The sequence below is a fragment of the Nycticebus coucang genome, chromosome 3 (genome assembly GCF_027406575.1).
Source record: "Nycticebus coucang isolate mNycCou1 chromosome 3, mNycCou1.pri, whole genome shotgun sequence".
NCBI classification, from domain to species: Eukaryota; Metazoa; Chordata; class Mammalia; order Primates; family Lorisidae; genus Nycticebus; species Nycticebus coucang.
This window is the reverse complement of record NC_069782.1, coordinates 42,482,680-42,502,964: the sequence shown is the minus strand read 5'-3', so window position 1 is coordinate 42,502,964 and position 20,285 is coordinate 42,482,680. Positions and strand designations below refer to the sequence as shown.

The 20,285-nt window shown below is 35.1% G+C and overlaps 1 protein-coding gene across 1 annotated transcript in view; it reads right to left on the bottom strand.

The window, feature by feature from the left end:
- Nucleotides 1-2,484: 2,484 nt before the first annotated feature.
- PAWR (pro-apoptotic WT1 regulator) overlaps nt 2,485-20,285 on the bottom strand; it is a 121,798-nt gene continuing 103,997 nt past the window's right edge. Inside the window, exons 5-7 of the mRNA XM_053585187.1 lie at nt 8,431-8,578; nt 5,239-5,343; nt 2,485-3,019 (exon numbers count right to left, since the gene is read on the bottom strand). Of these exons, the coding sequence (XP_053441162.1) occupies nt 2,933-3,019; nt 5,239-5,343; nt 8,431-8,578 (340 nt within the window). The 3' untranslated portion in view covers nt 2,485-2,932. The remainder of the gene's footprint in view (nt 3,020-5,238; nt 5,344-8,430; nt 8,579-20,285) is intronic.

Genomic DNA, 20,285 nt, shown 5'->3' with positions numbered 1-20,285 from the left:
TTAGAAATACATTGCTTCTACCACAATTTAAAATTATTAAGGAAAAAAAGACTGCATGGCTTCACGTATCTGCCCCTGATATTTAATTTTCTATGTTTGGAACTACTTAAACTAGTGTGCCAATGCTAATCTACTCTATTTAGTTAATCCCTTAGACTACTTAGAAATACATACCCGGAAACCTTTCCCTTCAATGGCAACTGTCATGTGATAAAATTACCAACAATTCCAGAAAGATGAAATAAAGATTACTAAAGTAACTTTCAAGTTAATGCATTTCAGAAATCAAGGAGTCAAGTCATCTTTCATTTTAAAGATAATAAACTTACTGTTTTGAAAATGATCTCATAAACACATTACAACTTTGGATGTGCTTTATTATGCCATAAATTCCCAGGAGATAGAAGAAATGATATTTCAAAAAAGACTAATAATTTCACAAATAATTGTACCTTATTGACAACAGCCGAGTTTTCAAGAATAATACACATGTACCTTCAGCTACCTTTTTAAAATCGCAACACTTTTTACAAATTTTAACAGGAAGTGTAACAGGTTCTACTTTATTTTTCAACAGTTGGTGTAAAAATTTGTTTGTGAAATAAATACATACTTTAAGGAGATGGGGAAGGACTGTATGTGAAATGCTTTCCATAAACTGTAAGGCTCCTATATTTGCATTTGGTATCATTATGTTAAAAAAGCAAATCATTGGTAGAAATACTCCCAATAAACTGTAAAAAAATTTAAACCTCTCAGTCTTTAAAAGCATTAATACCCAATATAATTTTAAAGTGAAATGTTCTTTTATCCATAGATTTAAGTAGAAAATTCAAATTAATTCTTTGAATTAAAAAACAACATACTAACATATCCTAAGGTTGCATATTGATAGCATTTTCACAACATCCAAAGTGAGGATGGAGACGTAGGCAATAAGCATATTTTTGCTATGTGCCTAGGGATGAACAAAGGGGGATGAGAACCTCACCACCAAGGCGGTACTGGGACCAGCACACCACTGTACTTCCCATGCAGAGTGAAAGCCCCCAAGAGGGAAGCCCATCTGCAATAATTCTGCAACTGCATCAAATTTGGAAATCTAACATTGAACTTTTGTGAACAGTGGATATATACATACATGTGTATACACACGCTTATGCACACATGAAAACTGCTCCAGAGACCAGAAAAATTATTAAATAAACTAAAGGAACAAAAAAGCTGATAGGTAAAATTACATCAATTCTGTGTTTTCATTGGAAGATACTTCTGAGAATAAAGATGCTATAGCAGGTGTTTCTAAAACTAGCTCTGATCAGAACCATGAGATGATTAGCTTTAAAAATTCTCGAATCTAGGGTCTCACTCTAAACCTATCTAGGAGCTAAAGCAAAGGAATTCTTTTTAACTTCCTCAAGTCAGTTTGATGATCAGCCAAGCTTGAATCTTCTGAGCTGGGGAGAAGGGTAAAGCTAACCTACGTAAGGCCAGAGGTTTTTACAATTCAGTATCTGATATTTGTCAGTTAGTCTGTGTTTTCTCCCCAAATGTCTTACCTTCTCTATTTTTCTAATAGTGAATTATATAAGGGCTTGTCAAGGGAAGGAAAAAGTCAGCAGCCCACCACAAATGGATTTTACTATGTTCAAGCCACTTTCATACCTTAACTGGATAAAAGGATATTAGTGTTGCTGTTCGAGATTCTGCTATTAGGCAAGCATTTCATCATTCCTAATATGTGTTTTTAGGGTGGGGGGAGTCCTAACTTAACATAAAAATGTAATACCAAACAACCCTAAATAGTAATAATATTTAATACAAGAAAAAATTTGTATGAATTCTTTATAAATGTTTGAAATTTTTCAGTGTTAGGGAGAGAATCCCTTAAATTTGAGATAGGGGAATATTCTCTCAAGTGAAAAACTGTCATAGCATTATTCTCCAACTTAGTAATTAGGCAAAATATTTTAGTATTATTTCTGCTTACATACTGTTTTGTTAATATATGTGTACATGTTTTAACTTTGGATAAGTACTTTAGTTTTGATTTAAATGCATGTGATAATATAATCAAAATAGGGATTTTTTTTTTCTTATGTACTAAAATTGTATACATTTCCAGGCCGAAAGAATAAACAACTTTTAAATAGCCCATGTTTGCTAATAAGCCTTGGAATGGAAAAGAAAAAACAAAGAGAGAGAGAAAAACATAATACCTACATAAGAAATTTTACATTAAAATTACAATTGTATGTTTCTCAGAAGTAAAAGTGATTTAAAAAATTTTTTAATATTCAAACACAAAATAGTAAATTTTCATTTACTATTGCATAATTCAAGTATTTTCAATTTATGTTTAGCCAACAAGAACATTATAGTAAGTAACTTTTAAAATAGCTTTTCTTTTAAACAATTACTGTTATACAAAATAGTGCGATTATTACTCTAAATTGCTTAGAATAAGTGGAAAGAACAAATGACAGCAGACAAAAACCTTTATGAGTAAATCATCAACATATAAAAGGCTGCACACATCGGTAAGAAGGCATTTACAGGCAACTCCCCAAAAGCATTTGAATTCATGTAAACAAAGACTATGGATCTCCTTCAGGGAGAAAATGTGCTAATACACTCGAAGGGTTGTGACTTTAAATCATGTGTTATTTGAATACCACACAAAACCAAAAAGGTATTCCTATTATTTTAATAGCTGAAAGATGTTACTTATTTGTAAAATAAAAAGGGTTGATACTTTTTTGAAACTAATAATGAAAAAGACATATTTTGAAAATAAACATCCATCTGTTTTCTAGAAATAAATATACATAGTTATTTTAATGTATTGCAGCATAGGAATACCTCCTAGCTTTGACCGTGACATTCAATCAGTAGTTTTAAAATATTCATTCCGCATTGTGCCTTGAATCTTCTACCTTGTCAGCTGCCCAACAACTTTCAAAAGAGTTTTATTTTCCTGCTTTAATTGCTCGTTCTCATCTTCTATATCATCTAGATCCTTCAGGGAAAAAGAAGAAGAATACTTTTAAAATACTTAAAGACTTTACAAAAGAAATTAAAACACTTTTAAAAATACATATTTAAAGATAATTCATATTACTAATTAATTCTGAAATGAGGATAAGTTCTGAAAATATCTTTTTATTTTTATTTTTTATTTATTTATTTATTTTTTTTGTAGAGACAGAGTCTCACTTTATGGCCCTCGGTAGAGTGCCATGGCCTCACACAGCTCACAGCAACCTCCAACTCCTGGGCTGAAGCGATTCTCTTGCCTCAGCCTCCCGAGTAGCTGGGACTATAGGCGCCCGCCACAACGCCCAGCTATTTTTTGGTTGCTGTTTGGCAGGGGCCGGGTTTGAACCCGCCACCCTCGGTATATGGGGCCGCCCGAAAATATCTTTTTTTTGAGACAGAGTCTGTGTCGCCCTTGGTAGAGTGCAGTGGTGTCAGAATTCACAGCAACCTCAAACTCTTTGGCTTAAGCGATTCTCTTGCCTCAGCCTTCCAAGTAGCTGAGACTACAGGCGCCGGCCACAAGGCCAGACTTTTTTGTTGTTGTTGTTGTTTAGTTGTCATAATTTGTCAGGCCCAGGCTGGGTTTGAACCCGCCAGCTCTGGTATATGTGGCTAGAGCCCTAGCCAGTGAGCTATAGGCGCTGAGCCTGAAAATAACTTTAGATAGAATTGTGCCACCTAAAACGATTCTTGTCTTCATTCTCATCACAAATATGTAGGCTGACTCTTGCCAGAACTTTCTGATTTTCAGAAAGAAGCAAAAGCCAGAATTCTTAAATTATAAATCTTTCCATTTTAAATCATTATAAATAGATTTTTTTACTTAAAACCACTCCACCCCCCCCACCCTAAAATAGAGGGCTGAAGAAAACACATATGCTGGACACACAAACAAGTTCTGGGTGTATCCCTACAGCTTTGTGCATAAATGCCCACATTTGGGGATGAGACTAGGGATTGGAACTGAGGTTCACAGAAAGGGGATCTGGGGCATACAGGGTTGATCAGTTCCATTAGTGTGTTGGACTTCTTTACGACATTTTGAGGGAAAGGTTTTAGAGCTAAAAAATAACTGAAAGCCACTGAAATAGGAATTTATTCCCTCTTGCTTTAAAAGTGTATCATCCAGTTCTATGTTCCCTGAATACTCCTAGCCCAAAATATATAACCATCTGGTTAAAAACAACTCATAAAAAGTTTTAGTTATAGGCCAACTATTTATCAACTGTTAGAAAAGCAGACATTTATAGATTTATCCTTGTAGTTTAAAATATTAAAATTTGATACAACCAATCTAAATGATTGCTATAGTATGATAGCATTCTGATAAATTTAGATCTTTGGACAATTAGGTAAACAATTTTAAAATTTACTAAATCAGAATCTGCATTCATTTACAAACTAAATGAATGATGTTGAGAAACATCTGTTGAAACAACAATAAAAATATGGGATTCCTAAAATTAGGACAACTGAGATCTACCTAAGATTTACTTGGAATTTAGAAATAAAATATATTCTTGTATCATTAGTAGATCATAAACCGTAAGGACAAGGGATTTATTATTGTTTTTAATGCCCACAGTGCCTAAGACAGTTGCAAATACGTCACAGACATCAAAAATATTTGCCCCATTTCTCAAGTCATTTTCTAGCACCCATAGAGGTTCAAATCAAGAAGAAAGAGAGTCTACAAAGAATGGACTACACTGTGGCATAACAATCAAATACCTGAAGTCAAATACTGGTGTAGACAACTTTTAAATCTAAAGCTAGGGATGTACTAAGTATAACCAGAGAAAAAAAGTGGTGAAAATACACACAAAGACATCTGAAACTTCTCATAGTGACAGGGACCAATTTTAGCTCTACTGAGGCAGCCCTGTGCCAGTACACTCTCACCCTTTCACATATAGTAGTAACACAACTTTCTCTCATCTTCAAACTCAAACAAAACATAGAGCAAATCTATTCAGCAGTCTATCCCCAAAAGAATAAAATTAACGGAGCAACACTGATAATTTCCCAGGGGAAATCAATTTATGGAATGAAATGATGGTTCTTACTACTACAGATTACTATCTCCTTAACAAAAGAAGAAAATGAATAATGCAGTGAAATAGTTTCTTCATATTTACATATTTTCATCCAAAAGTCAAAAGAGGAAAATTTGAAACAGAAATTAGGTGAAATACTTACTCTATTTAACAAGTCAATTTCTTCTTTGAGTTTTCCAATCATTTCCTCTTTATCCTGCATCAGTCTCATAAGTCGCAGGTTTTCTTGCCTTTCTCTTACTACTTCCTAGTAGACATAATTACAAAGCATTAATTGTGAACCAACCGGTTGTTTATAATCTTCTTCAATGGCATACATCTACCAAGTTTGGTGAAGTATCTTAGGTATATGAAGATTTCCAATGAATTTGTTAAAGAATCTACCACAGAATAAGGGGAATGTAAGAGCTGCCACCTCATGTTGTCACAAATCTCTAATCAACAGTAATAAACTCCATGACTTATCTTCTTTAGCTTATCGCTACTATTAGGATAATCATGGCCCAGACTAATTCATTTGCTGGGTGGGTCCTTCTGACCTCACAGAGCACTGGAGCTAGCAGACTCTTACTATCTAGTTGCCGGAGACCTTCTGAATTCTCCCACCTGAGACCAGTGCTGACTGGGACAATTGATTTGGACCTCTTGAACTGGGCCAATCAACCAAGCACTATCCAAAGTGGTACCCTGGTGTGTGGTTGTGGGAAGGTCTGATTTTCCTTTTCCAGTTGTTGCCTGTGAGGGGCGGGATGACTTAATTGCTGGTATTTCTCCACAGCTGAGATTTCAACCCAGAGTAACTGATTCACTAGGGTAGGACAGAGACCAGCTGAAAACAAGACAGAGCCACTTAGCCCCACCACACTAAGCAGTTCCCCATTTTCTCAGGCCATAGCACTGTACAGGTCCTTGGCAAAGCTCCAGGGGAAAAGATACAGACACCAGTCCCAGTTTTTGGGCAAAGGGCTGGTTAATCACTACCCCTGGAGCCTCCAACCCAAGTTCACCTCATCAGCTCATACAGCCAAATGGTATAAAATAATCAAGGGACGGAATCTGCGGGAAAACTCTGGTTACACGAATAACCAGAGCGGATCAACCCCCACCCCAAGGAACGATATGGCAGACACAACTGAAGATCCCATTCATAAACAAATGGCTGAGATGTCAGAAATCGAATTCAGATATTGGATAGCAAATAAGATTAATAGAATGGAGATAAAGTTGGAATTAGAAATTCAAGGAGCAATTCAAAAGTTGTCTCAAGAATTCAATGAATTCAAAAACAAAATCACCAAAGATTACAACAAAGATATTTGTACCAGATGTTTATTGCAGCCCAATTCATAATTGCTAAGTCATGGAAGAAGCCCAAGTTCCCATCGATCCATGAATGGATTAATAAATTGTGGTATATGTACACCGTGGAATATTATGCAGCCTTAAAGAAAGATGGAGACTTTACCTCTTTCATGTTTACGTGGATGGAGCCGGAACATATTCTTCTTAGTAAAGTATCTCATGAATGGAAGAAGAAGTATCCAATGTACTCAGCCCTACTATGAAACCAATTTATAGCTTTCAGATGAAAGCTATAACCCAATTATAGCCCAAGAATATGGGGAAAGAGAAAAGGGAGGGGAGGGGAGAGGGGAGGATGGCTGGCGGGAGGGTGATTGGTGGGACCACACCTATGGTGCATCTTACAAGGGTACGTGTGAAATTTACTAAATGTAGAATATAAATGTCTTAACACAGTAACTAAGAGGGTGCTGTGAAGGTTATGTTAACCAGTTTGATGAAAATATTTCAGATTGTATATAAAACCAGCACATTGTACCCCATGATTGCATTAATGTACACAGCTATGATTTAATTAAAAAAAAAATTCAGTAGTGCATCTTAAATATTTATAATTTTTATTGTCAATTATACTTTAATAAAGCTGAAAAATTACTTTCAAAAAAAAGATAAAGATAATTATGAACTACCTTATTTTTATACAGATAATATCTTGTTTGAAGTAATTTAAATTTTTTGTTAAAAATACAAAATTTAACGAAAGGAATGGCCCAGCCATTTAGAATGGCTCTAAACATAAAATTAATGGTTCTCAGTTTGACTTTTTGCTCTGCCAGTTAACTAATAATGAATAAAATGAAGGAATGGAATAGATAACTGATTTTTAAACTATTTTTCTTTAAACATTTCAACACCTCTTTCAAAGAAATTTTATTTAGAGTCCAGGGTCTTGGCCTGAGACAACCACTTTGGGAGCAAAATGCACAATTGAACAGGTCTTGCCCAGAACTTGCCTTGTTTTCTACTAACCCTCGGAGGAAGCAGCCAGCCATCCACAGCAGTCAGCTGCCACCAACTAATGCAACTCAATCCACACTCCTGTGCAGCTCTAGAAACCTCTCTGAAGAACTCCCTTGAAAACTATTAGACTATGTATTTTCTGAATTTTTAATTTAAACCTATGAAAATAATGATTCCAAGTAGAAACAAATGTTAAAGGTTTGATGTTACTTCAAAATAGTCAGTGTCATAAAGTAGAAACAAATGTTTAAAATTAAAGCTCTTTACAGCACATATATAAGTTAACGCCTTATACCACAGCAAATAATTTTAGTTCAGAAAAAAAAAAAACAGATTTCAACAATCAGAAAGAAACTCAGCTTATAAAGTTTAGAGGTGGAACATGTATGGAACAAACCTGAGTGCTTAATAAATACAGCCCAGTATTCATTCACTTGAGTTATTCTGAAAGACACCTTTCAGCAGGCTTATTCCTACACAAAACTGATTGAAACACTAAAGAAGGACCTAACTTAAGACTTACTCCTGTAATTTGGAAAGTTACAAATGACAACCTGTTCAAACAATGTAATAAATACATAGTCTATGTTGTCAACTTAGTCGTCTAACCACTTCAAAGACAAAGACTATGTTTGATATATTAAAAGATAACGTGGTGGAACTGAAGTATACATTAAATATTAAGAAATACAAGAATTGGCTTTATCACTAACATTTTAATATCAACAAAACTAAATCAGAAAGTATTAAGGGAATAAAAAATGCTTAGCCACAATGTACACAAAAACTATATACTTCATAAGACAATGCGTAAAAGCCATTTGACTATATATGGAAATACTGATTAACACCAACATTATTTCCCCATAGTGACCCTCATTCTTTTCCATTTTTTGGCATTTTCCCCTACAAATTTCAATTTATCTCCTCTCTCACTCAGCTGCTATGAAACTGGAAAAGAATCCTAATTATATATTGATTTTATCAATCTTAAATAATTAAGAATTCATACCTTTTCAAGATCTTCAATTTTCTTTTCCAATGTACTACTTGAGGCCAAAGTACCTGAGACATTTGCATCCCTGTTATATCTAGCGAACCCACTCCTCTCTGTTCGGGGGTATCTACTTGAGATATCTTCTTCAGAGGCAGTGGTTGTGCTGTGGAAATAAAAACACATATTTTATAAAATCCCTAGTACTTAGCAATAAAAATGCCAAGAATATTTTCTGCTCAGCCTAAGCAGTTAACATTCCCAAGGACATAAGGCTACAGGCGCAACTTGTTTACAACTATAGAAGTTAATCATCATTCCAAGACCATGAAAAAAATGTAAAAAAGGAACATTAATTCTTTCAACCAATATCTACTGAGTAGTTCCTAAGTATTAGACATTGGTTTGGACACCAAAGATATAATGGCAAACACGGTCAAGGACTCCACCCTTCACAACGCCTTTAGTTTAACAAGGAACATAACCAATGACAAGGAAGGAAGATGATGGTCACAGGAAGGTCCGTGAAGGACACTATGACAGCACAGACCTCGTAGACTACCTGTAGGGAAAAGCCACCTTCCTTTTCCTCTTTTAAAAATTCCAATCAATATTTTTTAAAATAAAATTAAAATGAACTGCTAAAAAAAGTTAAAGGAAAAAAGATGACAAAAACCACAAGTCAAAGTGTTTTATTAGTTTCAGACCTATAAAATTAGAAATATAATTAGAATAGAAAAGAAGAAAAAAAATTAAATAAAGTTACAAATCTTTCATTGAAAGTATATATAAGTAACTTCTGCCATTTCATAATTCTAGTTTGACCAAAACTTATGCATGAAACAGCAATCTAATTCATACATTCTAAACTAACAACATAGGTTAATATTTAAAGTTTTTAATGTAACAAATTTGCTTCTTGCTGGCTGTATTATTTATTTCTGAATAAAAAATTACCCCAAAACTTAGCGCCTTAACACAACATGTTTATTTATCTCAAAGTTTCTGCTGGTCAGAAATTCAGAAGTGGCTTAGGTGGGTGGGTGGTTATGATTAAGGGTTTGTCATAAACGTTTAATCAAGAAGTTGGTTAGGGATATAGTCATTTGAAGCCTCCATGGGATTGGAGAATCTTTTAATCCCATTCATGAGACAGAAGAAAAAAAGACCTCAGCTCCTGGCTCTGTGGCGTCTCCTGCTGTGGCCCACCTCTGCCTTGTTCTGCTGGTCATGCAGATCAGCCCCAGGGCCATATGAGAAGTTATGCAAACCTAAACATCAGGAGCAGAGCTCACAGGGGGCTACCTTGCAAAGCCAACTAACACCCTTATTAATTTATCTAATCTCGGCTGCACTGTCAACAATGCTACTCATGACAGATAATGTACATTTAAACTATTTCTATGTGTTGTTTTAAGAGCACTCACAACACAAAAACTTGTTTCAACAGATATAGGAGGCAAGATTTTAATGCAGTTTCAGCAAGCTCAGATTTTTTTTAAGCTTTTATCTAAAATGCAGAAAACTTGCTTTTCAAAATTTATTTTCAATCCCTCACTGGTAGCTAGTTCCAAAAATTTATCAAGCAAAATTACAGTTAAATCTAAAATAACTTGATTAAAAAATAGATTCCTATCTACGAATTTCCTACCCATGGGTTTTCTCTTGATAGAAAATGAAATTCAAAGTGTCTTATCAAATATCTAAGATATTTGATTATAACTTTTTCAAACATGCAATACAAGATCAACACCTACTTTACTGATAATTATTACTATATTACAAAACCCATCACAATAAGCTAATGGTAACTTTTCACCCACATTTCTTTCATTTTTGTCCTTTGATCTTATCTGCCACTGAAAAGCATCTGACATTCCTTCCTTGCATGGAAGTTCATTAAGAAAAAAAAAAAGAAGAAGAATGTAACTATCAGACAAATAAGTCTAACTCAAATATTTTAAAAGTTGGGGACCAAACTGATTTATCTTGCAAAAACTTTTATAATAAGAGTTATCCCAAAGTCTAATACACTTGACTGAAAATTTATCTTTAAAAACCAATGTATACAAGTTAGCATATGATAACAGTTGACCAGCTCAGCTGATCCAATCAACTCACAAACTACATCATTTAATTTTTGTAGAAATTCAAATTTAATGAACTGGTTTTAAAATGTACACTTTTAGTGAACCACTGCTAATTCAGCTGATATGGCAAGTATATTGTTTAGTTCAGCTGACACAGCAAGACTCTCAATGAAAGAAGACACTGATTTGTACTTTGGCACATGCTCCAGCATGTTTTTCTTGTCACTCTCTATATAATTATTATAGAATATACTGCAACAAAGCAAAGCAAAACTCCAAACCACATTTGTTGATATTGTAACAATTTAAAGGTTACATATTTCAGAGTAAGCTGTACTGTGAGCAATAAAGCTGAAAAATAAATTCTTACCTCACACCATTGCCATGTTAGCAAAATCTGTGTGTTCATCAAATTGTAACAAAAACTCCTTTGTTAACCTTATTTGTCTGAGAGTTTATCTTCTGTATTACTATTCTGTTCTTAAACATATCAAAGTGTGATGCTGCTGGAAAGTCCTATGTGAACCACCTTGTTACAAATTCAGCCAATATTTTTAAGCAAACATACTTTGTTTTATCATTTGCATGTAGTTGTTTTTATTATTATTTCAATAGATTTAGGGGATACAAATTTTATTATTATTACATGGATAAATTGTGCAGAAATGAAGTCAGGGCCCATCACCAGAATAGCATACACTGTACCTGATAAGCAATTTCTTGTCTTTTGCCCTCATCCCACCTTCCTCTTTTCTTAATTTCCAATGTCCATTATACCATTTCATGATCATATATACCCATTGTTTAGCTCTCCCTTGTAAGTAAGAACATGAGATATTTGTTTTTTCATTCATGAGATACTTCACTTCAGATGGTGGTATCCAGTTCTAACCAAGCTGCAAAAGACATCATGTCATTCCTTTTTATGGTGGTGGTGGTGGGGGGGGGGGTGTACATACACCACACACACATATACAGTTTGGAAAGTATCCAGCCACATCTATCTCTGTATTTCATATTATATGGCTGGATGGCTTTCCGGATAGCCTAAATGCATATTCACACATATTCACGCACATTTTCTTTATCCACTCATTAGTCGCTGGGCACTAGGTGGGTTCTGTATCTCTGCAACTGTAAATTGTGCTGTGATAAACATACCAGCGCGTGTGTCCTTCTGACATAATGACTTCTTTTTTTTTGAGTAGATATCTAGTAGTTGGGATTGCCGGACTGAATATCATTTTACATTTAGTTGTTCTTTTTTTATAGTCAGAGAAGTGTGCATTTATTCATCATCCATGATCCACTTTCATACAAGTGACACTACAAATTACTTTTAGTTTTTTAAGGAAAATCTGCATACTGCTTTGCACAGAAGTTGCACAAATCACATCCCTAGCAACAGTATATAAATGTGCCCTTTTCACTGCATCTGCCTAATGTCCAGTGGGTGGGTTTTTTAGGACATTTTAATAATGGCCATTTTAACAGTGGTAAGATGGTATCTCGCCATGATTTTAATCTGCATTTCCCTGATGACCAGTAGATGATAAGCAGTTTTTTTGTCATCTGCTTATCTTCTTTTGGAAAAAAATCTGTTCATATCTTCTGCCCACTTGTTAATGGTGTTTTCTATGCTGACTTGAGTTTTCACAGATTCTTTCATCGGATGTATAGTTTGCTAGCATTTTCTCCAATTCTGTGGTTGTCTATCTCTGTTGATTGTTTAATTAACCCCCCCTTTTAATGCTGTATTTGCTTTTGTGGTCATACAGGAAGAACTACAAAATACTGATGAAAGAAATCAGAAGCTCGGTGCCTATAGCTCAGCAGCGAGGGCACCAGCCACATACACCAGGGCTGGTGGGTTCGAACCCAGCCTTTCCTGCTAAATAATGGCAACTGCAACCAAAAAATAGTCGGGCATTGTGGCGGGCACCTGTAGTCCCAGCTACTTAGGAAGCTGAGGCAAGAGAATCGCTTAAGTCCAAGAGTTTGAGGTTGCTGTGAGCTGTGATGCCACAGCACTTTACCAACAGTGACAGTGAGACTCGATCTCAAAAAAAAAAGAAAGGAAGAAAGAAAAAGAAAAGAAAGAAATTACAGATGACATAAAAAGAAAAACATCCCACATCTATGGACTGAAAGAATCAATACTGTTAGAATAGTCCTACTATCCCAAGTAATACATAAATTTCATGCAATTCCCATCAAAATGTCTCATATGAAATTTTTTAAAAGCCCAAAAAACCAAAGCAAAAAGAACAAATCTGGAAGTATCACATTTACAGGACTTCAAATTGTATTAGAAGGCTATAATGACCAAAACAGCACAGTTCTGACACAAAAGCAGACACATACATCAGTGGAACAGAACAGAGAGCCCAGAAATAAAACTACATTTCTATAACCAACTGATTTTCTTTCTCCCCTTTTTTTTTTCCAGACAGAATCTCACTCAGTTGCCCTGTAGAGCACATGGAGTCATAGCGCACGGCAACCTCCAACTCTTGAGCGCAAGCAATCCTCTTGCCTCCCGAGCAATTGGGATGACAGGCGACCACTACATCGCTGGCTAATTTTGTTGTTGTTGTTTTGTTTTTTTCCTATTTTTAGTCGAGACGGGGTCTGGCTTTGCTCAGGCTATCTGCCCACCTCAGCCTCCCAGAGTGCTAAGATTACAGGCACGAGCCACTGCAGCTCGCTAACCTAAGTGTTTATGACAAAGCAGACGAGAAAAGTACACGGCTCATTGGAGAAACAGAAGAATGTAATATGGCTAAAGCATGAAATGTGAACACAGAAGTGATAGGAGCTGAGGCTGGAAAAGCAAACCAAACACCTGAAAGCTGTTTTATGAAACAAATGTATACTAATGATGTATGTATGTATGTGTGTGTACATATATATATAAAATACTAATGATGTGTATACTAATGATGTATATTATATAAACAATGTATACTAATGATGTGTGTGTGCATAAACAATGTATACTAATGATGTATGTATATATAAACAATGTATACTAATGATGTGTGTGCATATATAAACAATGTATACTAATGATGTGTATAAACAATGTATACTAATGTATATACAAACAATGTATATTAATGATGTATATATACATAAACAATGTATACTAATGATGTGTATATATATATAAACAATGTATACTAATGTGTGTGTATATAAACAACGTATACTAATGATGTGTATATATAAACAATGTATACTAATTATGTGTGTGTGTATATATATAATGTATACTAATGTGTGTATATATATAAACAATGTATACTAATGATGTATATATATATTTAGTCATTGTATACTCGTTTGTCTACTATTTTAATAGGACTTAGAATATGACAATATAAGAATAATCATCTGCATCACAAAAATATAAAAGGATGAAAAAGACTAACATGTATGTTTTATTTATGGTATAGAAACATGTTTCTACAAAAATAACATTTTAAATGAAGTACAAGTGAATATGCTTCATTATTTCTGATTTAACACCGTGTAACAAAGATTCAAAGATGTAGTTCCAGCATCAGTTTGCACATTTGATTTTTTTTTTTTTTTGAGACAGAGCCTGGGTAGAGTGCCATGGCATCACAGCTCACAGCAACCTCCAGCTCCTGGGCTTAAGCAATTCTCTTTCCTCAGCCTCCCACGTAGCTGGGACTACAGGCACCCGCCACAATACCCAGCTATTTTATGGTTGTAGTTGTCACTGTTGTTTGGCAGGCCCAAGCTGGATTTGAACCCACCAGCTCTGGTGTATGTGGCTGGCCCCTTAACCACTTGAGCTACAGGTGCCAAGCCACATTTGATATTTAATGGCTACCACCGCAGAACAAAGATGCCTCAAATAAAAACTAGAACTTTAAGTTTCACTTAAAACCTCAAAATCAGCATAAAATTTATTTTAATTTATGACAATAGGCTTGATTTTGTGTATCCTGCCATCTGAGAACCATGTGATCATCCTTGTACTTACATACAGACTTACCCACTTTATGGGTATCAAACAGATACTAATTCATAAGCCCATTTAAACAAAAATTCAAATTATAGTACTGTGCAACATGTAGAAAGTGAACACAGCATGCTTCCCTTGGGCAACCTTCAGTACCAAATGATCACCTAACACAGGGAGCAGAGAAGGAATGACTAAATAACTATGACACAGTACTAGTTTTAAATATAAACACCCTAATGTTTTTCAGATAAAAAAGTAAATATAAATAGAACTTCTAACATTTTTTTCCTCCTGCACCTAGCAGATTATCTCGCGTATTACTGCACTTTAGAGACCTCTGGTTTAGAGTTAATTTAAAGGTAATTTGACTGGCATGGTGGCTCACACGTGTAATGTAATCCTAATACTCTGAGAGGCTGAGAAGGAGGATCACTTTAGCTCAGGAGTTCCAGACCAGCCTGAGCAAGAGCAAGATCCTGTCTCCACTAAAAATAGAAAAATCAGCCAGGAGTCATGGTGGACCTACAGTCTCAGTTATTCATGAATCTGAGGCAAGAGGATCACTTGAACCCAGGGGTGTAAGGTTGTTGTGAGCTAGGCTGATACCATGGCACTCCAGCCTGGGCAACAGAGTGAGACTCTGTCTCCAAAAAAAAAAAGGTAATGAGAAGCCATTAAAGCAGGGACAGTAACAGGACCATTTTTATAAACTGCACTAAAGATGAGTCACACTGGAGGCAGAGAGACCAATGTGCTGGCAATGAGACGCTCAGGAGGTAATAAGAATGGTGAATGACTGGATATGGGGTGAGGTATTGGGGAGAGGGAGTATGTCTAAACAATAGCTAGGTTTCTGGCTTGAGCAAAAGTAGATGTGGATGCCAACTACTAAAATCCATTTGGTTTCACAAGTTTATTTTTGAGTGTCTTGAGCAGGGGTCCTCAAACTGTGGCCCACGGGCCACATGCAGCGGTATGACTGTATTTGTTCCCGTTGTGTTTTTTTACTTCAAAATAAGATATGTGCAGTGTACATAGGAATCTGTTCATAGTTGGTTTTTTTTTTTTGTTTAATGATAGTCTGGCCCTCCAACGCTCTGAGGGACCGTGAACTGGCCCCTGTTTAAAAAGTTTGAAGATGCCTGGTCTTGAGTTTAGCATGTGTCTGAAATACCTAAAAGTACATATTTAATAATTATTGGTTATACAGGAATGGAGCTAATGATCTGCAGTCATCAGCATATGCACAGACAGTAACTGAAGTCATTGGAGGGAAGCAAATTGCTAGCACAAACACACAGAACAAAAAGAGAATAAAGTCTGCAAAAAAATCGGAGTCACACCGGTACACAAAGAACTGCTACTGGAAAGGAAGAACCACAAAGACGACCAGGAAATGCCAGCAGAAGAGTCAGGAAGAAAGTGAGGGGAACAAGGGAATCACAGAGCCAGGCCATATGATAAAGGAGTATTAAAAGCATTTTCAACAGCCACTGTTCAGTTTAGGAAAAGAAAAAGGTCAAACTTTATTAACCACAAGATTATTCAGGTGGAAACTATGATGCTGACAGCTGCAAACAAACCAAACACCCTAAAAGTCTTGTATTTGCTTGATGAACAAGTTTAAACTTTCAAAGAAGTTTAACCTATTAACAATTTGAAAAATTCTTAATATTATGCTTGTCAATATATAAATGGTATCATTAGGCAAATTAAAAGCAAGAAATAATTACTAGTGAAAAACAAAACCAGTGCTTTATTCCCAGTATTATGTTTACAAGGAATAGTGTCACAATTGTGAAGAACTATGCTGCTTGATCTCATTGCCAAATTTAGCTGTTTAAAAACAAATATTTTTAACTTATTTTGGAAGAATAGATTTGCACTGTGCAAAATATTCAGATTGTTTCATTAACTCCAAATAACATTTAACATCCTACTTAGTTGTTAACAGACATCTCTAATATGATCCAAAAAGAATCCTGCTTCTTCTGCCCTTAACTACAAAGATACTAACTGTACTGTTCACAAAAGGGAAAAGAATAAACAGCAGCGTCAATAATAAATACCACTTTTTACTGAAAGTTTTTCCACCTCTGGGAATTTTCATGTCTTCGGTGGAAAGACCAGGGGATAACGTGTTGGGGAAAATTACACTGTTATTCTAAAACTATCATAAGAATGAGATTGGCAGCATTAAGAGATTATAGCCAGAAGAATTTTCCACTACAACGGACATTTCCAAGCTTAGCAATTATAAGAAATGTAACACTCCTGGGCAAAATCGTACTTTTGGAATGGATATCAAACACTTAGAAGTACTGGATATACTGTGAAATTCCTAAACAAGCAAGGTCCAGGATGGACTTCCACACTTTCAGTGTCACTCACGACCCTGTTCTCTCCACTCCCTAAAACAGTTTCCTGTTCTATCTGGGGTTTCTCTCTCTTCATCCTTTAAATACAAACACACACGTAAGCACCTGCATCAACAACTAAAAATCAAAATCAACTCAGATTTCATTAAAATTGTGGCATTCATTGTAGAAAACAGAAAATATTCCTGAGTTATCACCAGTAATTCCACCAACCCAGAGATACAACCATTGACATTTTATAATATATTTATAGAGTCTTTAACCTCTTTGGATCGCAGATTCCTTTTAAAATCTGATCAAAAATCCAAACCTATTCCTAGAAAAATAGACATTATATTTTTACATAGAATTTTATCAGTTCATCACGTCAGTAGATCTCAGGTTAAGAAGAATATTATACATTCGGTAATATACTCTCTCCCTGCTCCCCATTTTTAAGGCAAACAGGCAATAACTTCCCTCTGTAATTAATATTCTTCTATAGCATCATTTAATGGTTGCATTGTGACTTTTTATATCCATATATTAGCTTATAACCTATCTTGCTGATAAAAATTTGACTGTTCCAATTAAGGAATACTATATATGATATATGTTCATTTTTCATGTATTCAATATAGTAAATTATAGTAAATAGAGATCAAATACAGCTGGCTGTTCAAATATCACCACCTGAAAGCTAGACAAAACAAATCCAGAAAAAAAAATTCCTCTAAATCTAGCTCATTATATTTAGTAAGAACAATTAAAATTATACTTTCCTCATTAGTATCTCAACATGAGTCTCCTAAACAGGCAAGCATAGTACCCTGTACCTCAGAATTATTCAATAAATAGCTGACATGTAATGTCCATTTTGTTTTCTTAGAAAAAAATCTTCAACTAAATAATATGAAAAATTTCTGCATAATGAGAATGAGATCACAAAAAACTTGCACATGAATGTTCACTGCATATTATATATTATTATTTACATATATTATGTTCAATGCATATTAATAATATATTATTATTATATATAATTCTTATTAACCAGAAGTATAAATAATCTAACATGTCCACCTTGTTAATCCAAATAGTTAAACATAATGGGATATAACCATGGATGCTAGAACCTGGATAAATCTTGAAAACATGCCAAGTGAAAGAAGGCAGACACAAAAGGCCACGCACCAGCTGGGCTCAGTCAGAGGCTCAGGCCTATAATCCTAGCACTCTGGGAGGCCGAGCCAGGAGGATTACTTGAGCTCAGGAGTTCAAGACCAGCCTAACCAAGAGTGAGACCCCCAACTCTATCAAAAATAAAAATAAAAAATTAACCGAGTATTGTGGCAGGCACCTGTAATCCCAGTTACTCAAGAGGCTGAGGCAAGAGGACTGCTAGAGCCCAGGCGTTTGAGGTTGCTGTGAGCTAGCTGACACCCTGGCATTCTACCCTGGGCAACAGTGAGATTCTGTCTCCAAAAAAAAAAAAAAAAAGGCCACATATACTGTACAATTCCATTTAAATGAAATATCTAGTATAGACAAGTCTACAAAGACAGGAAACAGATTACTGGTTGCTAAATACTCAGGAGAAGGGAAGAATGAAGACTGACTGCTTAATACGTACAAGGTTTCCTTTCAGGGGAGGAAAACAAATTCTGAAACTAGATAGTGGTGACGGCCATTTAACACTGTGAATGTACTAACAACTGCTGAACTGTACACTTTACAAAGGAAGGTGAATTTCATGGCATTTGAATTGTATCCCAATAAAGCTCTTTTCAAGAGAATAGGAAATAGCATACTCAGTTTAGTAGCTAATTTCCAAAAAACTTATACATAAAATGCACTTAAAATTATACCAAATATTACATAGTTCCTCTTCCATAATTATTAGGATACATCTTCTTAGACCTCAAGATCATAAATAAGGACAGAAGTTATTTTCTGCTACTGTACCATAGCTAGAAAAACGAAAAGAGAGCTAGGGAGACTCTTGAAACTCAGAGTCATTTAAGTTATTTAAAAAAAAAAAAAACCTGTGTTAAACATAAAAATATTCAGTTACTGGTAACTTCCAGTTACTTAGAGTCTACATAAGCTAAGTTAAATGTCCACATTGCACCCATTTCTTCCCCATGCTGAACAAATTAATACTACCATTAGCAACATATGCTAATGAAATAAGCTGATTGATATCTCTTTAATTTCATGCAAGTCATTAAATATCACTGTGCCTCATTTTCCTCATTTGAGAAATCAGGATAATAAAAGCACACCCTTCGTAGGACTATCAGAATTAACTGAATTAACTGCATGGAAAGTGCTTTGAAGAGTTCCTTTACATGGTTAATAAATACATCTTAGCTAAGAATATTTACAACATAGGAAAGTTCACATATCTTAACAGTCCACCAAATATACCAGTATCCCAATTTATTTAAAATTATTATTTTGTGATTTTCATGTCTTCTTCCAAAATCCATTAACCAAAAGAGCCACAGCTATTGGATACATGACAGCATTTGGTCAAATACAAAACCTATGCTGATAAGAAATAATAGATCTTGAAAAGGAACAGATTTCCTTAGAAAGGGTCACATATTGCCCAACAAGACTGTCTCTCTGCAACTACTAGTGGGAAATACATTTGGTCCCCTTTAGTCTGAAATTTTCATTTTAAAGAATTTGTCTGATTTTTCCAGTTTGACCCTTAAACAACAAACCACAGAAGTTTCTGTTTACTTGGTGGTTCTCCAAACACATGCACAAATAAGAACTACTGGTTTTAAAACAGTGATCATAAAGTTTCATTTAGAAAAAAGTTAACACATTTGTGTTGCAATACCTTAAGTCTTGAATTAAAATTGTTTTAAAATAAATTAATTCACTTTCCAAACTTAAACAGGTTACACTCAATTTCCTATGAAAGAGCTTAGAATCAAGAGAGAACCAAACAGCTCAATTGCTGATTTTTTTTCTTATTCTATTTTTATCTTATTCTTTGAGATATAGTACCAAAGTTTTAAAAAAACCATCCTTTTCTAAACAAATGCAGAATACCACATAGACACACAATGAAGGGATTATTACTCAGCCACAAAAAAATGTACTGACACACGCCGGAAGACAGGTAAATCTTGAAAACAATCTGCTGAGCAAAAGCAGCGATCACAAAGGTCACGGATGAAGGGACCCCACTTACGCCAACTACTAAGAGCAGGCAAACCCAGAGACAGAGAGTAGATTTACCCCACTTACGCCAACTACTGAGAGCAGGCAAACCCAGAGACAGAGAGTAGATTTACCCCACTTACGCCAACTACTGAGAGCAGGCAAACCCAGAGACAGAGAGTAGATTTACCCCACTTACGCCAACTACTGAGAGCAGGCAAACCCAGAGACAGAGAGTAGATTTACCCC